At 44.5% G+C, this 25,423-nt stretch overlaps 1 protein-coding gene across 1 annotated transcript in view; it reads left to right on the forward strand.

The window, feature by feature from the left end:
- Nucleotides 1-25,423, forward strand: part of PPP3R1 (protein phosphatase 3 regulatory subunit B, alpha) — a 194,049-nt gene that overhangs the window by 135,169 nt on the left and 33,457 nt on the right. The window contains 1 exon segment of the mRNA XM_085612503.1: nucleotides 20,954-21,138. Within this exon segment, the coding sequence (XP_085468629.1) occupies nucleotides 20,954-21,138 (185 nt within the window).

Genomic DNA, 25,423 nt, shown 5'->3' on the forward strand with positions numbered 1-25,423 from the left:
ATTTCTTTTTTTTTTTAAATTGCACAAATTGTATCTTTTATTCAACAGCACAAGTGGAACATGAAAAATATACCATAAAACAGCAGCATGGCAGATACATTCATATTATTAAATACATTTTTTAATAGCACTCCTGGTTTCGCCAAACCTTTCCATAAAAAATTGCTCTTTGTATAATAATCATTATTCATAACATCCAGGAACCCCATGCTTCCAGGCGCAGATCATTAATGGACAGTAGGAATAAGACCGATGCCCTAAAGGGGTTAAAGATACAGTGCCATTTATAACAAAAAAACAATCTATCCCATCGCTCTGACTCCTTACTGCACACCCTAAGGGACCCGCTGACCTGTGATCCACTTAAGGGGTGCCAAGAGCCGTATTACCTTCTTTCTTACTTTTTTCAGGTCTCGCCTACGCAGCGCGTAAGCGTTGCTTTGGAGTGACCTCTTGGAATCGCTCTAGGCTTTTGTGGAAACTCGTGCATGTTCTGCACTGTTTCCAATCAGCCCTCATGCATGTACGGTTTTTACCTTGCGGGAGCGAGCAGCTGCGCCATCTGTTAGCAATTATCGCACCTGCTGCTGCACACTCCTGTAAGGTAAACGCTGTAGATGAGCTTGTTTTACTTTGCCTAAACAATACGCTCACTCTGTACGTCATTGTTTAACCAACACTTTTTGCGAAGTGCCTACATGCCCTTTTGTAAATAGAGTTTTATCACTTCAAATGGGCCAGTAAATGCTGGGTACAAAACCAGAGCAATCGCTTCCTGGTCAATTAGCAGTAATTTCTTTTTCATCTCCTCGCAGCTCCGCCACAAATATCACAGCTGGAGACGATAACTCCTCCCTTTGTGGGGGAACACGCAGAACTACAAAGCGCCGGGCTGGCGTGCATTAGATCACTTATACTGGCAGGACTACGCTGCCAGTGCGATAAACTCTCGGATTTCCCAAATGAAGGCCGTTTCCTTTACAGAGAAAGCTTTGTTTTAGGGGAAGAATGCCCAGTGCCAGGTCTGTGTGTAATCTGTCAGTTTAATCCGAGATGCATTCCTGGTGACGAGGAACAGACATTGTTTCTAAAGAAGCATCCTATGACGGAGCAGGTTTTACCTGGGAGCAATCTTTTGCTGTCAACACTAGAAATGGTTTTATAGACAAAGCAAAACCTGCAAAATGTTAAGCAACTGAAACCTGTAATGCCGAGTGCGTGAATGAGGCCCAGCCTTCCCGCCAGCTGTTAGCCACTCTAGAGGAATGCGGAAGTGATCCTCGCGCCCATTAAACGTCCAATGAGTTCTGGTAAAAATATAAGCCCTTCTTATAAACACGCTGGATATTTCTAGTCTCAGCAGTCAGGTGGATAGGGCCTCCGGAGTGGTGTATTTAATTTTTACCGACGAGGAGGCATACCTTGGGATTTCTTATAAAATGCAGCATTTTCCTTGTTTTTAGCAAATTACAAATTGCTGTGCCTTGCAGTCTAATCTTACAGCCCCACCAGGGTCAAAGGTATGTATGGCTCCGGACCCGAGGTGCCCAGTGCACCCAAATAATGGCTGTTTTTTTACTACCAAACCAGGGGACTGGGGTCCAATTTCCTTGATTGCATTCCGGCCGTACACCCTTGACACTGTGCCACACATTCTTAAAGACTCCCCACTGAGAATGTTTGTGATTCCTTTGTGAAACTAGTGACCACTCGCCACTCTTGCTAATCTATGAATTAAAGAATATTGCAAAGGAGGTCACAGGCTTCTTTCCAAATGGCCCCATGTAGATGAGGTACGCACCATTAAGATGGCACCAGAGTACATTTAGCGCTGGCAGGATCTGTAATACAGAAAAGGCTGTGCAACTCCAGCATCTTTCGCCTACCACAGCCGTGTGCATGGAACAAAGCCACGCTGCCCCTAGTGCCCTCCGAGGGAACAGCAGGCTGGGAGAGAACAACACTTTTGGCCCAGATCAAAAGCAACACCCTTCAGCAACTTCATTAAGCAGCATTAACTACAGCTCACTAGAGAGATGAATTTGTTTCCCCTGTTGTGCCATCATCCCCTTAACCAATGACTTGAGACCCTGGGCTGGTCTTTCACCACTGCTAAGGTTCCATGCTAAACCACTAACTCTCCTTCTAGGCCATGGCCAGTTGACACACAATGCTGAAATCTCACCTGGGAACACGTATGGTATAACATGTGCATTAAAGTAGAGATGTAACTATTTAATCCAAGGCACAGGCTACTCACATCTGTAAAGGTGAATTTAAATGCTGGTGCAGCACATAGAGGATTGACGTGTTTATTTTCCATACCAATGATCTACTTGTGCTGCTTTCACGTTACAATATCATAACAAGCATTGGCATAGTCAATAGGTCTAGCCTTTGGGACCTTATAAGTGTTTAGTCATGCAACAATTGATGTTGTTGCACCAAGGATATTGTGCTGGATAACAAAACTTTTCCTTTTCGTGACTACAAAGCACTTTCAAAGTTGTGGTTTGCTGATAGTAGAGCAAGCCATTGATGATAGGACAGAGGCCATAGTCAAGCCCGGCTGAGGCAACGCACAACCTATATGCCATCATGGCAACAAACAAAAAAGATTGTGCACATTTAGGAACCTCTGCCTCGCATTCCTAGCAGAATGAGCTGGGGGTTACAGACGTTTTTACTTTGGGCTTAATCTATTTCTCCTCCGCATCGCTACTATACAAGTATTATATACTGAAGACCGAGTGATGCAGATAAGTGGTGGTTCTCATTTCTGTGGATGCTGTTTAAATGTACTTCATATTTGAGCTAAATCTGTGGTGATCTTTCAAAGCATTGTTTATAAAAAAAAAAAAACTTCCAGGTTTTTACTCTTTAAGTCGAGAGAGGCCTTTAGATCAGCAACCTATTTACAATTACCCTTCCAAAATGTAAGTTAGCCAGCACGAGGAGCCTGAGCATTCTGTGGCCACAACAGTAGCATGACAGCCACTTGCTAAAAGAATTTCAATGCTTAAGATTCAGAAAAGAGCTCAAGATCCTGGCCTGTATTAAAATAGGTCAAGTGTCTGCTTTTTTGCATAGGAGACGTTTGAAGGTTCAACCATATAACTCAGACTTTCTCAGATTAAATCATGAACTTAAGACTGAAGAAGTCTGAAACGGAAAGAGGCAGTCCATGCTTACCGTGTCTTACTTGTCCCGTCTAAAGTTCACTAAGATTATGACACAACGGAGGACCAAATTATGCTTCAGGATTAGCTCAATTAAGCGACATGAAAATGCTAATTTTGAAGTATTGTGCAACATATTTTATTGGCAGTGTTAGTTTGATCCCTTTTAGAAAAGTTTTTGTTGAAATATTGAAGTCATGCGGTAAATAAGACAACAAATGAGGTCAAACCCGTTTCACAAAAGGTAAACCCAATGTAAACATTCTACGCCTATCATCAGCTGCACTTTGAAGAGAATAGCTTCAGCAGTCTTTTCATTCTACAGACAGGATGTTTAACAATGTGAAGGGAAAGAAATTTCTATATTTCACTTACTGTTTTTATTTAACAATTCTTAATTTTAGAAAGAAACATTGCAGTGTAATAACCCCATAATATACAAATTAAAAAATACATAATGGGTAACATGTAGTATGGATTTACGTCGACCTATCAATCTTCTGGTGAACTTTAGAAACCACTCCGCCTTTGTGAATTATGTTCCCAGAACCTTCCATTGCAAGATTGAGCCACACTATATGGTTACCCATTATGTTTACTCCTGTATAAGGTTTTCTTTTCTGAATTTTGGAGAGATAGTTGTGTTGCTGATGCTTAACCATCATATAACTGCCAGATCCTACTATAATTGTTGCATTTGGTTGTTAGGTAGGGAGTGAATTAGTAGGTCAGGGCTTTGTGGGAAGGGTTGGATGTGTATGGTAAGTTTCACAAAGGTGCAGCAGTTATGAATCTGTTATTTTGTAACTTAACATATGCATAGAGTGTGACAGAGAAGTGTAAGATATATGGTCTGGTTTCTGGGTACGGACCATCATCCTCTAATCTGACTTGTCGATAAGGCATTTGTTTTTTTTAAACGGGCAGGTACCACCACATTCAGTGCTGCTGAAATGTATAGAGCAGCTTCCATCAGACCAGCTCCTGCATGAAGAAGTCACTACCGTCCATATTATGACACTATTAAAAGTTGGGTTAACTAGCATAGTAAACAACCCAGAAATGTCCTACAGTCTAAGTTATCTTAATGTGTGGTATATGTCCAAGTAAGCCTTAGGTGACGAAAAAGAAGGAGCAGTGGACTAAAAGGAGAATAATTTGTGTGATTTATTGCATATTAATCTGAATCTTGAGATTGAAATTGTGTAAAAACTCTTGTAATGTTCCCTCTTCAGTAAAATGTATTGTATACATTTATTGGTCTCCAGGCAGTGTAACCACAAGGTGCTGAGCATCATTATTTGATACACCTAACACTATCACTAGTGCTGTTGTTCTAGGGCCAACGCTGCTCTTCTGTTTTGTGCTGATTTTAGCATGGCAAACTCTGAAGTGACCTACAGTCCAAGTCCTCTAAATGTGTGGTGTATGTTGGTGTAAGCCTTAGATGACGAAAAAGAGGGAGCAGTAGAAGAGTTATCTCTATATTGCATTTGAAAGAAGACAACAATGAATAGAATTATTATGAATGGCCAGACTACAACCTTCTCAACGAAGGATAGACAAAAAGCATGATCCCATCACCCCCACCCTGAAGGAACTCTCTGGCTCTGCTTGCCAGCCCACATCATTTTCAAAACTAGCTCCATCATGTACAGAGCCATGACCAGTACCCCTGTTTATCGTGCAGATAAACTCGCCATCCGTGTTTGTTCTCGGCAACCCTGCAGCCAGGACACCACCAGACTGCAGACTAAGAAGTGTAAAAAAGAAAAACCAAGGCAATCTGCCATTTCCGTCTCTGTACCCAGAATCTAAAGCGAAATCCCTTAATTCATCAGTACTGCCCCCCAACGCTGCTCCAGTTTAGAAAAGAGTTTAAGACCTATGTCCTTAAAAAAAAAACCAAAAAAACATTTTGTTTATTAAGAAAAAAGCACTACATCAGTATGCACTAACCGTCCGCAACGCCACTTCTTTTCCCATTGTTCGCCGACTTTAAGCTTTCCTTTGACCATCTACAGCGCTCAGCTGTCTTTTGGTTAGGCTACCTCTAGTGAAATGCTATATGCATACACACAACCAGTGCAAGCCAGTGCTCTTCTCCAGATGATATTGATGATGTTTCACACCTAGTTAGAAGTGTTCCCCAAGTGCTTAGACTTGAGTACGACTAACACAGAGGAGTCTTTTCTCAGTGATTTTAAAGAGCAACCTAGGAAGTTGATCTATACCCATTTTGCCTTGTGTGCGAAGCTGGACATTGACTTGTGAAAGCCAAACGATGACCCAGCTTTTTTGCTTTAAAAAAAATGAAAAATAGTACAGAACCATGGACGTTCTTCCAGCGTGCTTTAGAGGTCATTTGAAGGACGATTTAATTATTACCACAGCAGCCCAATGCTCATGCAATCCTGTTACTATAAGCTTTTTAAGATTACCATAGAGGCAGGGCAGGCAAATTGTCACAAAGAGGGAGGTTCCATGCCTGCTGATTCATTAACCGGGTCAAATGCTGTCTTTGGGATGTAGGATAACCAGAGTGGATGTAACTTGATAGAATGAATAGATTCGAAGTACTGAAATGGCAGTTGAAGATACTGTTTGTATGTGGGATCCTAGGGCCCAGTGCACTAAATAAGCATATGCAAAACTCATAATCCTTGGCAGTCTACCACAGTCTCATTTTGTGGGGGTGTTTTCTACCCCAACCTGCGAAAGGAAGTTAGAAAGAAGCATATCATGGACAGGGAGAAAGAAAACAAATTCGCCTTGAAGCTGGTGCTTTGTTTTATTTAACCGACGTAGAAAAACTTTCTTGTAATAGACAAGTTGATGTTGCTGGAGTACCACTTATTCAGGCGCTTCATGTTAACAACAAATCCGCAGAACTTTTAGAATTATACTGTTCTTGTGACTTACTGCTTGTTTTTGCGATCTAGTTTTTTCCAAAATGTCAACATTTTTTACACCTGTTTTCTGAATCTGGTCTTTAAGGTACTATTAAACAATATATTTATGTTTACCTGGATTGGTCTGTCTGTTGCATTGTCTTGGGAATAGTGGCAGGTATAAGGCATAAGTTAGTCTTGAAAAATTACAATAACATTTTGTTAGCATTCTGCCATATTTTATTGGCAGTCTGTCAGTTTCATTGTGATGTAAGATTTGCACCTGATATCCTTAGACCCCGTTCGTTGATGCTCATATTTTTTAAATATCTTTATTACAATTTAAAATGTACATTACGGAGGCAAGATGGCGTCCGAGCGTTAGGACGTGTAAGCTGACCGCTCCCGTCTCTACACAGAATTTACCTGACGGCTAATCCTGCTTTGGCACTCGGCATGGCGGTGGGAGGTTTCTTCTTCATGGCATGACATTTTGGACTTCGGATAGATACACATCGGAACGCGGTCTGTGCTGGATGCGGTTTTTGCACGGTCGCACGGACAGACACAGGCTCCGCCGTGTTTCCAGGACTAATTGAAGGTTTTACTTAGAGCCAATCACTCGTGGAAGGGAGCGTACCTGTTGAATTTGCGGGATCCTAACTACGTTGTTCGGGGGATCACCTCCCTGGGATGTTGAACTTTGCTCTGGCTGGGGCTCAGAGGGGGCTGCAAAGACTTCAGAAACTCGGCTGGAGTGCACGCCCGGGGTTTTTCGTGGCGGAAGCATACTACGGATGCCGACCTGGAGTGCAGTGTGTTGGTTCAGAGATGCCGCCGAAAGCTGCAAAAGGGAGAGCTCGCCCCCTGGCTGATTCTAATGGCAGTGGAGCAGGGGCTGGAGGTACCCTCCCCAAGATCCCTACGCAGGCAAGTCAAGGGGTTAAAAACAGTAAGGGGGATAGTACTCGGGGGAAAAAGTGGTGCTGATATACATAAAAACATCAGTGGTAGAAGTACTATTCCCCAGCTGTTTACCGGTGCTAAAAAAAAAAGGAGGGGGGGGGGGGACTATTGATCCTCTGACTCTCCCAAATACGGGCACCCCGGTCATAAATCCTCTGTCATTAACAACCATGAACGACGGAGGAAGTGTCTACGATGGTGCGGCAGAAAAGTTCAAAGGTAGTACTATTGATGCAACACCCCTACACACTCAGCCAGAGGTTGATTTTCAGGCTACAGACTCATTTGTGAAGGAAATTGATTCTGGTAATTTTTTCTCACTTTCAGAACACTAATTCCAGTGAGGATACTGATAAGATCTGTGATGAGCCACAAGGAGTGGGGGGGGGGGGGGGTGGAGATTTCAGTAGTACCCATCCTGATGATGTCGAGTGGGACATGTTAGACGATAGCCCTGGCACAGTGCGAAAAAAATACAAGAGTAGGCAGGGCTCTGTTTTAGGTGATGGCACTAATAACGATGATGACGCTCACTGGGATAATTCTTTCATGACTAAAAATGGCTCTTGTACTATTACAGAAATGGGTAAAAATAAACCTACAGATTCGTCAGAAGAGATTTCGCTCACCCTGATTTATAACACTATGATGGCACACCGGGAGGAAACGAGGGTAGAATGCCAGAAAGTACAGAGCTCTTGCCGGAAATTACAGAATACAGTACGGTGGATAGCAAAGACATGTGCGGAATTTACAACGAGGCTGAATGAAGCAGAGGCTAGGATTTCCACTCTAGAGGATGAATTGGCTGTGCAGAAGACTCTAACAGAGACCTTGCGCTCCACGAAAGAAGACATGCAATGGAAACTAGTCGATTTAGAGAATCGTGCCCGTCGCAGTAACCTTAGAATTTTGCAGATTCCCGAGGGGGTGGAGGGTCAAGATCCACGCAAGTTTGTTTCTGAGCTATTTTCTGAGGCTTTCCCAGAACTAAAACACTGGGACTGGCAAAGGGAGGTGCAAAGGGTGCACCGATTTCCATTTTCTATCCGCTCTAATTAAACTACAAAACCCCGTGCAATTCTAATCTCTTTCAATAATTTTCTAGCTCGTGAGGCTCTGTATGAGCTTGCTCGCCCCGACAGGAAGAGAGTGGGAAAGGGTATGGAATTTTATGTGCGACCTGACTACTGTCATCATACAGTTGAGAAGCGTTGGCAGCTTCGCCAACTTATTTAGGTATTTCAGGCCAAGGGGGCACAAGCCTACTTGCTTAATCCAGCGAAACTAAAGGTGCTGTTTAAGGATCAGGTTAAGTTCTTTTTTTCGGAAGTTCAAGCTAAGGAATACCTTCATACTATTTAAAATGGAACCACTTTTGTATAATGATGTATGATTGACTGCTTTTCGATATTGATGGATGGTTAGTATTATAGTTATAACGTACTTTGCTTATCAACAAAGCATGTGCGGATAAGGAATTTAGTTTTAGGTGGGCTTTTCCTAGACATGCCGTGTGATTGATAAATGGTTGGATTTATTCATTCTTAGGGTGTTTTCTTGTAGAGTGTAGGACGGGGGGCCTCTGGTAGGGTGAGCTTGTCATCACTGGGACCACGAGTCCCTTTGCCTTTTTGCTGGGATTGGGGGGCGAGGGGAGGGTGGCAACATGGGGGGTGGGGGGAGTTGGTGTAGGGGGGAGAAAAGAAAATTAATCTACAGTATCTATGAGTTCGAGGCATGTGGGCTGCTGAATTCATATCTGTGCATAGATCGCCGCCTAGTGTTGGGTCCGGATGTTTGCACGTTGTTGTCCTGGAAGAGTCTTCGAAGTATCCTTGGATAGGTGACTCCTCCCCTGGACTACAGTGCGCATGGGCATCCTCTCCATCCTCAGATTGTTTTTTTCCGCCATTGGGTTCGGATGTGCTATCTTAGCTCAAGTTAGGAAAAAATTTTGTCGAGGCCACAAGGCCTTTAGTTCGCGTCGGTACTGTTTATCGATCGGGTTTCGATACTATCTGTTAGTTTACTAACTTTCAGCACCGACTTTGTTCGCATTTACCTGTCCATCGACTACTTCGACGATGGAATCGAGGACGCCATTCAAAAGGTGTCCGGTATGTAATGCGAAGTACCCACACATCGACGTCCATCCGGTGTGCAACAAATGCCTTTCGCCGGACCACGACGAATCGACATGCATGGCCTGTGCCCGGTTCCGTTCCAAGAAGACTCTACGGAATCGTCGAGCGGCGAGACTCGAGGCGCAGCACGCGGCACCGGCCCCAGCAGACATCTTCGACGAAGCCGACGACGTCGAAGAAGTAGAAGTCTTGCCCTCCAGTCCCGTTTCCGAACACGAACCCGGATCGGACGAGGCCGACGAGTCACTCTTCCACAGAGGTGAAGACGACACCGAGGTAGGAGACGACGAGGAGGCCTTAGGGGCCGAAGAGTAGCTCCGATGATGAACAAGGCCTACCTGTTCAAACCGAAAACTCACCAGTGCCACAGACTATGGCTCCGGTCGAGGGATCGCCTTCGGGCCTTACCCGAGACCTATCCCGCAGTCCTTCGGCCCCGCCCTCGGGCCCGGCCTCGGACGTTCAGCGGCAGCCATTACCGCTTAAACCAGCTGGTTTCCCTTCCACGAAACCGAAAGCTGCTCCGGTTCCTACGAAACCGAAACTGAAAGTGGCGCTGGTCGGATCGAGGCCTTCAACGCCTTCGACGCCAGCGCACCGTGTCGGCACCGACCGCACCAAGAGAGACTTCGGTGCCGAACTTGAAACGGGCGACGTGGGAGTCGACAAACGGAAAAAGGCCATCGGCGCCGACAAACCTGCTCGGTTACCGGCTTCGACGCCACCGACACCGAGGGCCGTACCGCCTGCTACGTCTCGCATCACTCCCTCGACGACACCAAAACCTCACGTGTCGAAGACGTCGACGGTGATCTCCGCACCTCGACTCGATGCACCACCGGCGCCGAAGAAATCTACGGCCGCCTCGACGAACCTGGCCGGGGCCACAACCTCAAAGGCGCCCCGATCGGAGCTCCAGCGGCTTCGTCGGTGCCAACCAACATTACCTTCGGCTTGCCTCCATCCACAATCCCGAGGGTGTTTCAACTCAGGGCACGGGTCACCAAGACTATGGTTACACCTGTTGAGACGTCGCCGACACTGGCAGGATGATTCTCCACGACCGAAGGATAACTTCGGAACCGCCATTGGAACATTTCAGGATCCCGCTAAAGAGGAAGCTGCCTGTGGACTCAGAACCTCTCCTGTATGAACCTTTCCATTCATCCTACCAGGATCGACACCGGGCCTCCCCCACACGCTCCGACACGGATGCATTGGAGGACTACATGGGTGACCAAGTCCCCTACCATGTGGACACGGACCCTGATGACCAGCAGGACCCTGATCAAACTTGGGGCGACCCTGCAGACCCCAGTGCACCTCTTGATGCACAGGACCCACAACTCTATGGGGCAAAAACATCTCCCACAGAGGATACTGCGGCGTTCAACGCTCTTATCGAACGTGCGGCAAACAACCATGATGTACAGCTTCACTCTGATATCATCGAAGATGACTTTCTAATGGACACCTTTGCATCCTCAGAAAGACATGTAAAGACTCTGCCAATGTTGAAGGGGGTCCTCAAGCCAGCCACGGACATTTTCAAGGAACCCACCAGGGCACGAGTGATAAACCCCAGGATCGATAAGAAATACAGATCAGCACCTGGGGATCCTACTTACATCAGAGGCCAATTACCACTCGACTCCATCGTTGTAGCGAATGCTCGCAAGAGGGCACACTCGCAGACAACGGGTGACGCTCCTCCCCCGGACAAAGAGTCCAAGGTGCTAGAGACCTCCGGCAAGCGAGTTGCCGCACAAGCTGCAAACATATGGCGCATAGCCAACACTCAAGCGCTCCTCGCTCGCTACGATAGAGCGCACTATGACACAATGGAGCAACTACTTCAACACCTCCCTGACCCCTACAAAGAAGGTGCAGAAATCCTTATCAGAGAGGGACAGCTACTCACAAATGCTTCCATCAAATGTGCACTAGATGCTGCAGACACGGCTGCCAGGGCCATCAACACTAGCGTCATACTACGACGTCACGCCTGGCTACGTATCTCAGGATTCAAGCCTGAGGTACAAAACAATATACTTAACCAGCCCGTCAACCCCGACTATTTATTCGGGCCTAAGGTTGACACCGCCCTCGAGAAGATAAAAAAGGACACGGACACTGCAAAGTCCATGGGCGCCCTACAAACTCAGTCCTTTCGGAGCGGCTCCTTTCGTCGCCCCGGAAACAAGGGAGCAGGCAGAGGACAGGGGTCACAACAAACATATAACAAAGGCAATACGCAGACCACCTACGATAAAAACACCCGAGGTGGATATCGTGGCTCCAGTACAAAGGGCAGAGGACGTGGCTACGGCAACACCAGGTCCTCCCCCAAGAACAAGCAGTGACGCCCTCTCCCTTCCTCCCGACCACATAACACCTGTCGGGGGAAGGCTACGAAGGTTCCTGTCCACGTGGACCTCCATCACCACGGACAGGTGGGTCAAAGATATTATAAAATACGGTTACTGTCTGGAGTTAACCTCCACTCCACCCACAATACCACCAAGAAGCCGTCCTATGTCCTCAGAGCACTTAACGCTCTTACAGCACGAGGTGCAAAGTATGCTTCTAAAAGGCGCTATAGAGGTCGTACCCATCCACGAGCAGGGTACGGGAGTGTACTCCCTCTACTTCTTAATTCCAAAAAAGGACGGGTCGCTCAGACCTATATTAGACCTGAGACCCCTGAACCAGTACATTCTTTCAGAGCACTTTCACATGCTCACTCTACAGCAAGTCCTTCCGCTTCTCAAGCAGGGAGACTTCCTAGCCACACTGGACCTCAAGGATGCGTACTTTCACATACCCATCCACCCCTCACACAAAAAATACCTCAGGTTCACTGTTCAGGGGCAGCACTATCAGTTCAAAGTCCTTCCCTTCGGCGTGACAACAGCGCCCAGGGTTTTCACGAAGTGCCTAGCTACGGTGGCAGCACATCTACGGAGGCAGCATATACACGTCTACCCCTACCTAGACGACTGGCTCGTTCAAGCGAAGTCAGCCCAGCAATGTGCAAGCCACATGTCCCGCACCATTCACCTTCTTCACAGTCTGGGATTCTCACTAAATTACCCAAAGTCCCATCTCCAGCCCGCCCACGTACAACAGTACCTGGGCGCGACTATAGACACTCTGGCGGCCACAGCTCAGCCAAATTTGGTGAGGATCAACAGCATGCAACTGCTGATCTCCAAGTTCAAACCCCATCACTCGCTTCCAGCGCGAGCGTTTATGCAGTTGATAGGTATGATGGCCTCCTGCATCTTCATAGTCCCGCACGCGAGATTACATATGCGCCCACTTCAGGAGTGCCTAGCACGTCAGTGGAATCAGGCTCAAGGACAGTTGAAAGACCTAGTGTTGGTGAGCGGTCGGGCATACAACTCTCTGCATTGGTGGAATCCACAAAACCTTTGCAAGGGCCGACCGTTCCAAGAGCCTGTCCCACAAATAGTACTGACAGCGGACGCGTCTCTCCAGGGATGGGGAGCTCATGTACTCCACTACACAGTGCAGGGACTATGGACGACACAACAGAAGAAGATGCACATCAACCTTCTGGAACTGATGGCAATCTTCCTGGCCATGAAGGCATTCAAAGTACACCTGTGCAACAAGGTCGTGTTGATCCGGACGGACAACATGACCGCAATGTACTACATACAGAAGCAGGGAGGAACACACTCTCCACAGTTGTCTCATCTGGCTCAGAGCATGTGGAAGTGGGCCATTCAGAGGAACATGTTCCTCATGGCGGAACACCTCCCCGGCAAGGACAACCAGATGGCGGATCTGCTCAGCAGACACAGCCACCAGATGCACGAGTGGGAGTTACACCCATCAGTACTCCAACCGTACTTCCAGCAGTGGGGTCATCCAGAGATAGACCTATTCGCGACAAGCAAAAACGCAAAATGCCAAAGCTTCGCCGCCAGATTCCCCCATCCGCAGTCGCAGGGCAATGCGATATGGATGAACTGGTCCGGCAGATTTGCGTACGCTTTTCCCCCAGCGCCGTTGATACCGCTGGTGGCTCGCAAACTCCGACAACACTCCCTGACACTCGTCCTAGTTGCTCCCACGTGGGCACGCCAGCCGTGGTACACCACCTTCCTCGAACTTTCCGTGGTGCCGCATCAAAGGCTGCGGATCAAACCCGCGCATTTGACGCAGAACCGTGGAGAGGTTCAGCACCCAGATCCGCAACAGCTGAACCTGGCGATCTGGCTCCTGAAGTCCTAGAGTTTGGCTATCTCAACCTGCCACCTGACTGTATGGACATCATCAAGGAGGCCAGGAGACCCACTACCAGAGCTTGCTATGCAGCCAAATGGAAAAGGTTCGTCATTTATTGCGGTAATAATGACGTTAACCCGCTGGACGCATCCATCCAAACCATCATCTGTTACCTCTTACACCTATACCGATGCAATCTGGCGTACACCTCTATACGTGTCCATTTGACCGCAATCTCCGCCTATCTGCAAACCAGGCAGCACCTCTCTCTATTCAGAGTGCCTGCCATCAAAGCATTCTTGGAAGGGCTCAAACGAGTCATTCCACCTAGTCACCCACCGGCTCCAATGTGGAACCTCAACTTGGTCCTCACACGCCTGATGGGTCCACCTTTTGAACCTCTACACTCATGCGAGATTCAATTCCTTACCTGGAAAGTGGCCTTCCTTGTAGCGATCACTTCCCTACGAAGAGTTAGTGAACTCAGGCACTAACCGTTCAAGAGCCATTTATACAGGTTCACGCCAACAGGGTCGTACTACGTACCAACCCCAAATTCATGCCCAAAGTAATATCGCAGTTCCACATGAATCAAACTATTGAACTGCCCGTTTTCTTCCAAAACCCACAAACTGTTGCAGAAAGGGCACTACATACACTAGATGTACGGAGGGCCCTCATGTACTACATCGACAGGACTAAACCCTTCAGGAAGACAAAACAACTGCTCGTTGCCTTTGCCCCACACCACAAAGGTAACGCCATCTCCAAAGCAGGGATAGCCAGATGGATAGTTAAGTGTATTCAAATCTGTTATCAAAAGGCAAAACGCACATTAACTATTCCACCACGAGCCCACTCAACACGCAAGTTGGGGGCTTCCATGGCCTTCCTAGGAAATATTCCCCTGCATGATATATGCAGAGCAGCCACATGGTCCACTACACACACATTTACAAAACACTATTGCGTAGATGTGCAGTCAAAACAGCAGGCAGCTGTAGGACAGGCTGTTCTCAAAACACTTTTTCAGACCGCTGCAGCTGGCACGGGTAGCCGCCGCCAATAGAGGGCACTGCTATGTATTCTATGCACAGATATGAATTCAGCAGCCCACATGCCTCGAACTGAATATGCTACTTACCAGTATGCATCTGTTCTTGGCATGTAGGGCTGCTGACATTCATATCGTCCTCCCCGGCGCCTGTCGCAGCTGCAGCTCTCAGAATTATTGCAAGCATGGTCATCACTTTCTGTATCTACTCCATCACTGCCACAATGGCGAAAAACAATCTGAGGATGGAGAGGATGCCCATGCGCACTGTAGTCCAGGGGAGGAGTCACCTATCCAAGGATACTTCGAAGACTCTTCCAGGACAACAACGTGCAAACATCCGGACCCAACACTAGGCGGCGATCTATGCACAGATATGAATGTCAGCAGCCCTACATGCCAAGAACAGATGCATACTGGTAAGTAGCATATTCATTTGGTGATTATGATGATTATTAATATCTTGACCACAGAATTATTTAAGGGATGGTATCCATATTATTTATATGGCTAAATCAGGGTTAAGAATTTGTTCGTTTAATGTGTGTGGACTTAACAATTTCAATAAACGGCAAAGAGTTGCTGCCGAATTTATGGGTGATACAACCAGATCTTATTTGTATCCAGGAGTCACATATACTGTGGGGGAATCGTAGAGTATTATTAGATTTGGGGTATTCACTCCTAGCCACATCACAACAGACAACTACGAATCGGGGGGTGGCTGTTTTGGCTAAAACCAGTATACAAGCCTCAGGCCGTGTAGTGGTAGACAGCTATGGAAGGTGGGCAATTGTCAGATGTGTAACGGGGGGGGGGGGTCAAATTTACGGTTTGCACAATATTTGGGTCTAATCTGGATGAATCCTGCGTTCTTGAATACCTAAATGTTGAACTTCCATCTTGGCCTACTCCCCTTGTGCTATGTGGGAACTTTAATATTAATTTAGCGCCCAGTGAGTTACTAGCAGGTATTCAACATTATAAAGGTCGGAAGCCTAAGGTGTTTAATGCTTTGCTTCACTTGATCTTGGATCATGGGTTAGTAGACGCATGGGGTGTACTTAACACACATGTTCCTGGCTATACCTTTTATTCTTATCCACACGATAAATTAGTGCGGCTTGATTATTTTTTCATATCCTCGTCACTACTAACTAAAGTTCAAATTCAAGTTTTTCCCCGAATTACTTCAGATCATTCTCCAGTTGTTTTGGATATTCCAGCTTTGGGGGTTAAGGGGTCACCAAGGGTATTTACGTTTGATAGAGCTCTCCTCTTGGATAACGGTTTTATTGAGTATATGTATTAGAGATTTCTTTATGGTAAACCGCGATTCCACAAGTTGCGGGAATGTTTGGGATACTTTTAAAGCCTGTTTTAGAGGCGAGGTGTTGACCTTTGGACTTAATAAACAGAAACAAGCTAAACGTAGAATTTTGGAATTATATGATAGATTGAAACTAGTAGAGGGAAAATTAGTACATGGGATCCAGTCTGGCATTAATCTTACTGAGGTACAAATAGAAGTGGCCAGATGCAAGGCCAATATTAATTTGACATGGAGTAAGGAGATTGCTATAAAATATCAGCTCTTTAAGAAAGAGCGCTATGAATTTGGGGAGGCCACAGGGCGGTGTTTAGCTCAAAGGCTACGCACCAGAGAAGCATCGCAGAGAGTAGAAGGTATGAAGGATCTGTCGGGTAGATTAACACATGACCCTCACGAAATTCTAGAGATATTTCACAGTTTTTATCAAAAACTTTATACTGAACAGGATGGTGAAATCAACAAGATGGGTTTCGGAACTTTAGATGTTCAATATTATCATTTAGGGCAGGAGGAGGCTGGGGTGCTAGACAGTCCTATTACAATGGATGAATTAGAGCAAGCTTTCAATTCTATGACTCGAGCGGCAGGGCCAGATAAGTTACCATCAGAACTACATCGGACTTTTTTTCACAACCTTAAAACTTATTTTTTGGCAGTATGCCAAGCCGCTCAAACTGGTATGGCACCCAAATCATGGAGCGAGGCTACCATTATTGTCTTTAAAAAGAAGGATAAACCTCCAGAAATCCCTGGTTCGTACCGTCCAATCTCTTTGACAAACTGTGATGGGAAGATCTATGCGAAAATTTAGCAATGAGGTTAGCCAAGGTTATCTCCCCCTTAGTTTCCCTTAGACAGCATGGTTTCATTCCCGGTAGGGGGACGGTGAACCATATATCAAGAGCTATTACTTTGTTGGACATTGCCCAAGTGGAAACCAGGGATGTTGGAATAGTGCTTCTCGACACCGGGGAAGGCGTTCAACCGCGTATCTTGGAGCTTTCTTTGGCAAGTGTTATCAGCTATGGGCTTTCCTCACAGCTATATCCAGGCACTACAGGTTTTATATCACTCCCCAGTTGCTCGTATCTGTTCTATGGGTTTAACATCTAGGATAGTTCAGATCTCGAGAGGTGCACGCCAGGGCTGTCCGTGTTCTCCGCTCCTGTTTGCGCTGTATATTAATCCATTTTTAGTCATGCTCGATCAGAGTTCTAGGATTAGACCCTTTATGGTGGGACAGGATCAATATCGCGTATGTGCCTATGCAGATGACATCGCTAATATTACATCTGATCCAATGATGGCTTTTCCCGAAATTGAGCACCTTGCGCACAAGTTTGGTCGTGTTGCAGGGTATAAGCTTAATGCATCAAAAACCCAGGTTCTCTGTACTAATCAGAATAGTAACAATGATCCAAGAATTCTTAAGGAAGTTACATATCTTGGTATTAAGTTACGGGTTTGTTTAAAAGATCTAGTTGACACCAACTGGGGGACCTTAATGGCAAGCATTAAACAAGCTCTTGATAGATGGCAATGCCTCCATCTTTCGTTTGTTGGAAGGGCAAATGTGCTTAAAATGAATGTTTTGCCGAAAGTGTTATACTTTTTTAGATCAGTCCCCCTGGAGATCTCTTCTACACAATTACAACAAATTCAGTCTCTCTGTTCTAGATTTCTCTGGGCTCCCGGGAAACCACGCAGGGCTGCTCGATTTATGACTCTACCCCGTGATAGAGGTGGTTGGTCTGTGCCTGATTTTACTTTATACTATTACGCTTGTATTCTATCTAATATCCGAGTTATGCTAACAGGGGAGGCAGTGGCTAATCCCGCTGAAGCTCCATCAATTTATCAGATGGTTCTTGGATCACAGGTTAAAAACTGTCTTTTTCTCAGGGTAGATGGTAGTTATTACAAAAGAACTCGCTTTAAGATCTTGGGGGCTTTATTCAAAGTTTGGAGGATAATCTGCAAAAGTTTTCAGATTAACAGACTCTCATTTTATGTACCTCTATCAGCGTTAGGTATCCTTCCAGCAATCTTTCAAGATAGTGTGGCTGGGAAATTGAGACTCTTCGTAATCTTTCAACTAGGACATTTTATGGATGCAGAAGGACACCTTGCTTCCTTTTCTGATTTAGCATGCAAATACGACCTTCCTAAATGTCACTTTTTCAAATATCTTCAGTTACGTGATGTTTTAAATAAACAAGCTATCAGGCTAAAACCACTGAAGATAGTCGAAGCTATTAGGATTCAGGGACGTATTGGGATTCTCTATAATATACTACAATCGGTAAAAATCGATGATCTTGAGAAACATAATCGTAAGTGGGGGGCTATTTTGGACTCACAAGATGTGATTTTAGAGGATTCGATTGACTCAGCAGTTAATTTATTTATGGCTGCGAATCTAAGAACACAGCACTACAAAACAATATTTAATCTTTATTTTACCGCCGCTAAGATGAAGAAATGAGGGAGCCAGTATGATGGGAAGAGTTTTTGGTGTGGTTGTAATGATGCGGGCACTTTGCAAATTTTTTTTGCTTGTACTAAACTAGTTTTATATATCATATTGAGAGGTTTTTATCTCAAGTTACGGGTACGGATATAAATATTTCCGCGTCAACTGTTATTAGGCACTGGTAAGGATTTGTCTCAAGGCACATCAATGTTTAAATATAGACAACTTATATTTGTTGCTATGGGGGTAGCAAGGTTATGTATAGCATCCACATGGCTCCAACCTGAGCCACCCTCTTTTAAAATGTGGCGGGCTAGGCTTTATAATACTTTTAATTTAGAATTTAGCTTGTATTCACTCAAAGGACCACGGAAGCGTGCGCAGGGAATGCAAATCTGGGTCCCTTTCCATGATCATTTGAATGCTTGATTATGATTTCTTTGATATGTATGGTTCTGAATGAACTTATTTGTATGTAACAAACACTTGTTTTGTAACTATGATCTGTAATTTTTTTTTTTGTTTCTATTCTTTTTTTATTTTTGATGCTGTGGATTCTAAAATTAAAAAAAAAAAAAGTACATTACAGTGTAACAAACCCACACGAAAAATCGCAAATGTTACGACGAATCATATATGTAGTGAGCAACACTTGCGGTGTATACAAGGGTCATATGGATTGGACCACTTGTCCAGGACTGTAACTGATGTCCGTATACTTCTATAGCATACTATTGTTGTCTGACCATATGTATGGACCCATCTGCTTCTGCCACGGACCAACCTCCACAATACATCCTACTTACTACAAGAAGGCAACAGTGATTCATCAGTTGCACGTCCCTTCCCAGAGCACTGAAAGATAAGCCAATGACGGCGGTCTAAACACTATATTTGTAATTGCATTTATATAGCGCTTACTACCCCTGCCGAGGTGTCGAAGCTCTTTTTTGGCGAGTAGCATGCTACTCCAGAACCCAAAAAGGATTTGTGGTGAATTAGTATAGTGAAATATGAAATTAATTTGAGCTGTGAACATGTTAGTCTGTCATTTGGATTGAAAATGATGGTGGAGGGATAGAAGAGAAAAGGATTTGCATTTCTATAGTGCTTGCTATCCCTGATGAGGTGTTGAAGCGTTTTTCGGCCAGTAGCACACTACTCCAGAACCCAAAAAGGATTAGTGGTGAATTTTTAGTATGAGAAAATATGAAATTCATTTGAGCGGTGGACATGTTAGTCTGTTATTTGGATTAAAAAGGCATAGTGGAGGGATAGAAGAGGGAAGGGTCTAGACAGTTTTTTCCTTTGTAGTAGAGGGAAGGGTTTAGACAGGCTTGTATGAGAGATCTGAATAGTAAGGGGTATGAGATGATGTAAGGAGGGGTAGTGGAGGGAAGAGTCTAGAAATGTTTATTTTGGGGATCATAGTTGTGGTATGGGGTTTGCGATGAGTGAGAATGGAGGTAGTGGATATATTGAGAGCCATAGGATGAGAAATAGGGTAGTGCATTGGAAAGTAGTAGAATGAGGTTTGAGACCTATGGGCAGTGGTGGTGTTTGTAGCATAGGTATGCTCCATTCATCATCTTCCTCTTTCCCAAGTGTTTATATGATATTCAGAGGCTCAGATTCTGCATTAAAATCACCTTCTAAGAGAAAATGGCAGCCCTCAATTTCCTGCTCCATATATTCATCCAGAGCAGGTGAACAATGAAAAACAAACTGTAATATTGTTGCGGTCATAAGGAATAGACTGAGTCCATTTGGCCGCCTCATTCCGGTGTTCAAGTTTAAGAGATTCTATCGAAGAAGAGGTGGTCTACAATGCTGAATTCTGCAGGAAAGTCCAACATGATCAACACACAAGCCTCATCGCTGTCAAACATGGCGGAAGTCATCAACACCAACATGAACACCAACTCAGTATTCATAAAATACCTGTAACCTGCCTGAAATACATTTAGAGTCTCAGAGGGTTGCATGTAAGCTTGCATGTGTCCAATTGCCATTAAAAAAAAAAAAATCTTGCCTTGACACAAGAGAAGAGGAATTGGCCGATACTTTAAAAGGCCATTCACTGCTATAGAAAGCTTTTTTTTAATTTGTTTTATTGTAAAGGTAATGTCTCTCTGAAAGTTTTCTCTTCCTCTTTGCCACATCTTTCAGAGTATGCAGGCAATGGCATAGGGGATGGGGAGATATATAGAGGAGGTTGGTCCGTGGCAGAAGCAGATGGGTCCATACATATGGACATCAACAACAGAGTGTTATAAACTGACATCAGTTACAGTCCTGGACAAGTGATCTAATTCGTATGACTCTGGAATACACCACGAGTGTTGCTCATATGTCTCCCTCACCTGAGAAGGAAGGCATTTTAAAGCATATGTAAGTTTGTAAATTGTGAATAGTGGTGATTATTTTACCTGTCATGCGTGGTGTATTGCTTAAATCTGTTACTGCAGGTAGCTTAATAAAGCTGAATTAATTTGTAGTGTTTTAGTCTTTAACATGGTTATCTAAACTCATTTAATGTATAAGATGATCTGTCAAGTCTTTGGAGGTTGTTCTGTAAAAAAAAAACTGTTTACTTGGTAACTATTTGTTATATCTTGTATTCCATGACATTATTTTGCTACACTTCCTACAGTTGCTTTCCGGATTTATGATATGGACAAAGATGGCTACATCTCCAATGGCGAGCTCTTCCAAGTATTGAAAATGATGGTTGGGAACAATCTCAAAGATACACAGTTGCAGCAAATAGTAGACAAAACCATAATTAATGCAGATAAAGACGGTGATGGAAGAATATCCTTTGAAGAATTCTGTGCTGTAAGTCCTGGATATGATCAATGTAATCATTTGTGTATAGTAGAACTTGTATTTGAAATTGGTTGGTATTGAAAGAGATTTTAACTATAATATGTCCTGTTTACCACCAGTGCATTGTAACAATGTTGAATTCTGGCTTCCTATGTTATGGGTCATTTCTTTTTCATTTTGTTCCACCTCTTCTTGGTTCAACATACACCTGCCTACACCCACTGGACGGCAGGGGAATAAAGCACAACAATTAAACTAGGAGGTAATCTCCTCCATCCCCCAGGAGCTACATTGACTTTCCAAAATGATCTTAAACTATTTAAATCAATACCTTTGTGTAAGAGAACAGGGGAATCCATACTGTGCCGTGTACTTGCCGGAGGATACAAATAACTCCTTTAAGGGTGGTTTCTAATTGCAAAACCATTTCCCCACTGCTATAATTCTGTGCAGTAATTCGTAAGACTCAGTTACTTGGGGCAGGTAAGATCCCAAAATTCACCTGAGAATAAATGGTGCCTTCCGGACAAATGTACGATGCTTTTTAGCGTGTGCAAACGGGTCTTAGACCGGTTTGCCCACGCTAAAAAGCATGGGCCCATGTACAAACAGTATTTTGCGAGTCGCAAATAAATTGCGACTCGCAAAATACTGTTTTGCTAGTCGCTATTAGGAAGGGGCGTTCCCTTCCTAATAGCGACTGCAAAGCGATGTACCAAAGTTTTGCGACCGCAATTCACTCGCAAATTACCACCTACTTCAAGTAGTGGGTAATGCATACGCAAATGAGAAGGGGTCCCCAGGGGAACCCTTCCCCTTTGCAAATGCATGCAATATAATTTAAGGGCGGGCAATGGGCCCAGGGACCACTGCCTGGTCTTTTTATTGCATCCCGTTTTCCTTTAAGGAAAACAGGCTGCATAAAAAAAAAAGCTGGTTTATTTAAAAGCAGTCCCATACATGGTGTTCTGCTGAGCCCAGCAGGCCACCATCCCTGGGAGGGCCAGTCGGCCCCAATGGGCTTGCAAATTCCAAGAGGCTCATTAATATTCATGAGCCTCTCAATTTGCGACCCCATTGGGAATCGCAAACCGTGTTAAACACTCTGTTGTACATGCCAAAGTGCAAGTCGCAAATGTAACGCAATTTGCAAGGCGCTATTTGGCAGGTCGTACATCTGGCCCTAAATCTTTCCATAGTAGTCACTTGAGTGTTCATTCGTCATAGTTATTTTCTCCATTCCCAGACGCGTTATAACCACGTCTTGCGATCAGGTAGCCTACAAGTGCTCCATAAGGAACTCATGACCTGTTTTGCTGCACAGGGTGCTAATGCCATCTGCCTGCCCATTAGCAAATGCAAGGGATTCAATTGTGTGTTTGTGCGGTCCATGATAAGCTGCGCTGGGGATCTGGTTATCAAAGATTGTATTTATATAATTCAGAACTGCCTCTAGAATCCTGTCGGTTTTGGGCTGTTCCTTAATCGTTGAAGCAGCTTACTTGTACTCCTGCCCCACCCACAGCACCCCTTCGTATCACCACGACCTGCCGCACACCCTCACACCTCACCCATAGCATCTCCTCCCACCCACCCCGATTTCCCAGTACCAATAAGAGGATATTTTCTTAGCTGATTCTTTGCCAGCGGCTCAAATGGAGGTGGTTTGGGCTCTGTGAAATCTCTTCCTCTTCAATTTTCATAAAGACTCCCAATTTCTGTTTCCCATCTGTTCTGGCTAGAGGTCCAGTCTAAACACGTGGTCCACTCTAAGAGTTCATAAATGTCATAGAGCTGGCGTTTGTCTGCCTTGTTTATATTGAACCATTTTTAAAATACTGTTTTAGTTCTGCAGAGTTCGGTTAAATGGATTTGTAGGTAAGCCAGTGATTGATTTGGTGACATCTTAGTCTCTCGTTCCATTAAGTCCTACTCTATTTTAAGTTGATTTAAGGAAATTATCCCCTCCTGGTCAGAAGCTCCGTACTCTGTTTACAGCCTTGCTTCCCAAACCACCAAACATGCAGAATTCCTTGTCAGAAGCGCTGGCATGAAGTGAGCAATGAGGAAAGTGTGACTGTGACTCTTGTCACATGAAAGGCATAAAGGCAACCATGCTGTCTGTCTTTTGGCATGGGACCATTCAAATGTATGTACCTGTGATGGTTTGGTCTTTGAAGCAGCAGCTTATTTGGGATTTAAATCTATTCCACTCCACCATATGTTTTAACGTGCGACTTGGTAGTAACTAGCAACATGTTTAATGCCTAGTCTTTGCACTCTGAGCAATGAAACAGAAAATGAATCTTTATAGTGAGGCCATTTAAATGGTGCCAGCATCCCTAGCCATAATAAACTGTGTTTTATAAGTTCTCAAATCTCCAAGAACTGATAGCAACAAGGTTAAGAAAAAATTATGGTTTCGATAGTCACTGTCAACTTGATTCCCAAGTAAGAGATGAAGTGGGCATCCCAGATGATGCGGAATTTTCTTTTCAATTCATTCTGTTAGTGTTGAGGAAGGATTTATTTATTATCAGATTTTTGAAAATTTAAAGAAATACCAGATGCTTCTCCAAGTTGCTTTATTTCCACTATCGGTTCTGAGAGGGAAGTTACTGGGTTAAGTGACTTCAAATGGTCATCTGCATATAGTTACAGTTTATGCATGTCTCGCCCTGTCAGAACCCCTGAAACATCTACATTTAACTCGCTCTCTTTGCCAACAACTCCATTTACATTCCAAAGAGTAAGGCAGATTGAGCAGTCCCGCTTTGTACCTCTTTGTATGGAGGATGGATTTAAAGAATCTAAGCTTGTTGATGTCACAAAATACCCATCTACAAACCTTGACCAAAGCCAAAACTTTTGAGTCTCCTCCATATAGGTCCAATGCACTTTCTGTTGCCAGGAGCAAGGTATTCTTTCTTGTCCTTGTAACACTATTGATGATATTCAAGATCCTTTTTTTATCATAGCTACAAGTCCTAGCTGATTGATTGACCAAGCTGGGCATGAGGCGATTCAGCCTGTGGGCCAGGATCCTTCTGAACGACGTAGTTACACATTTAGGAGAGGTGGGTCTGTAAAAGGAGCATAGAGTATGATCCTTTGCGAATTAGGTGATCAGTGTGATTGATCCTCTAGCATGACATTTGTCAGTGCCCAGATATCTACAAATGAGTAAATAGATGGTTCTAAAGTTCGGCCAATGTATAGCAGAACATCTTATGGAAAGCGTAAAGCTGGCAGGGTCTGGTGATTTGTTAATTTGAAGTCTGGCAGTAACTGAGATCACGCCTTCTGTTTTAATGGGAAGACCTGGGCTGTCTCCGTGCATTGAAGTGACTTTTGTATTTTGGGCCTATGGTAGAAATTCCCAGATTTAATTTTGGGAACTACTTTCAGCTGTATCCGGCAAATGGGGTTCTGTAGTATACGGTCTATATTCCTGCTGAGTCGTGGTGGCAGTATACAAGTGAAACAAATTGTCTGTTCCATCGACTGCCGGAGAGGTGACCCAAGAATAAAATGACTCCAAGCGGAAAGCTGGATCCGCCTCTACAACAAAGATAAGCTTAATACCTGCATCAGGTTCTCTATATTGATTTAAATAATCCCTGAGCGGGGTGCGGTTAGGAGCTGTTATGGCTACCGCCATAATGAAGAAGAAAGAAAAACAACCTACGTGTGGCAGCAACAAAAGTTTAAAAGAAAAAGAAAGACCTTTTAAAATCCAAGCCTGAAAAACCTATAGCATATCACAATATAGGAGGCTACACCATCACAGCTGTCTCTGGAAATAGAAATGAGGGGATTATGGGTAAGCACAAGCACTACTCCAGAGTCATGCAGATAAGAACCAGACCAAAAGTTAGCAGCGCCATCTTATGATATGCGTGGGGCATCTTTTCTCATTGTCCTATGCTGTTTTCTCACTGCAGAAACCCTCTCCACAACCACATTAGCTCTCTGCATATGAGCAAGTTGCCTGCTCTGTTCCCTCCCGCATAGAACTTCTGTTTAGACCAGAGCACCGCAAATTCCACCCTGTCCTTGTCTTTATCATTTTGAGTTGTAATTAAATGGTGTTTATTTGTGCCACATTTTGGGTGTCCTGGTCCTTTTTATAACTGGTTTCTAATTCTCTTTGCATCTCTGTTCCCACTCTGCTCTTTTCTCTCTCCTGTCTTTGTTTGATGTGGCTGAGATCGCTAACAGTGCTCCTCTAGTAACTGCCTTAAGGGCCTTCCAGAGGTTATGGATGCTTACAATATCTATTGTTTCTCATCCA

The sequence above is a fragment of the Triturus cristatus genome, chromosome 6 (assembly GCF_964204655.1).
Source record: "Triturus cristatus chromosome 6, aTriCri1.1, whole genome shotgun sequence".
NCBI classification, from domain to species: domain Eukaryota; kingdom Metazoa; phylum Chordata; class Amphibia; order Caudata; family Salamandridae; genus Triturus; species Triturus cristatus.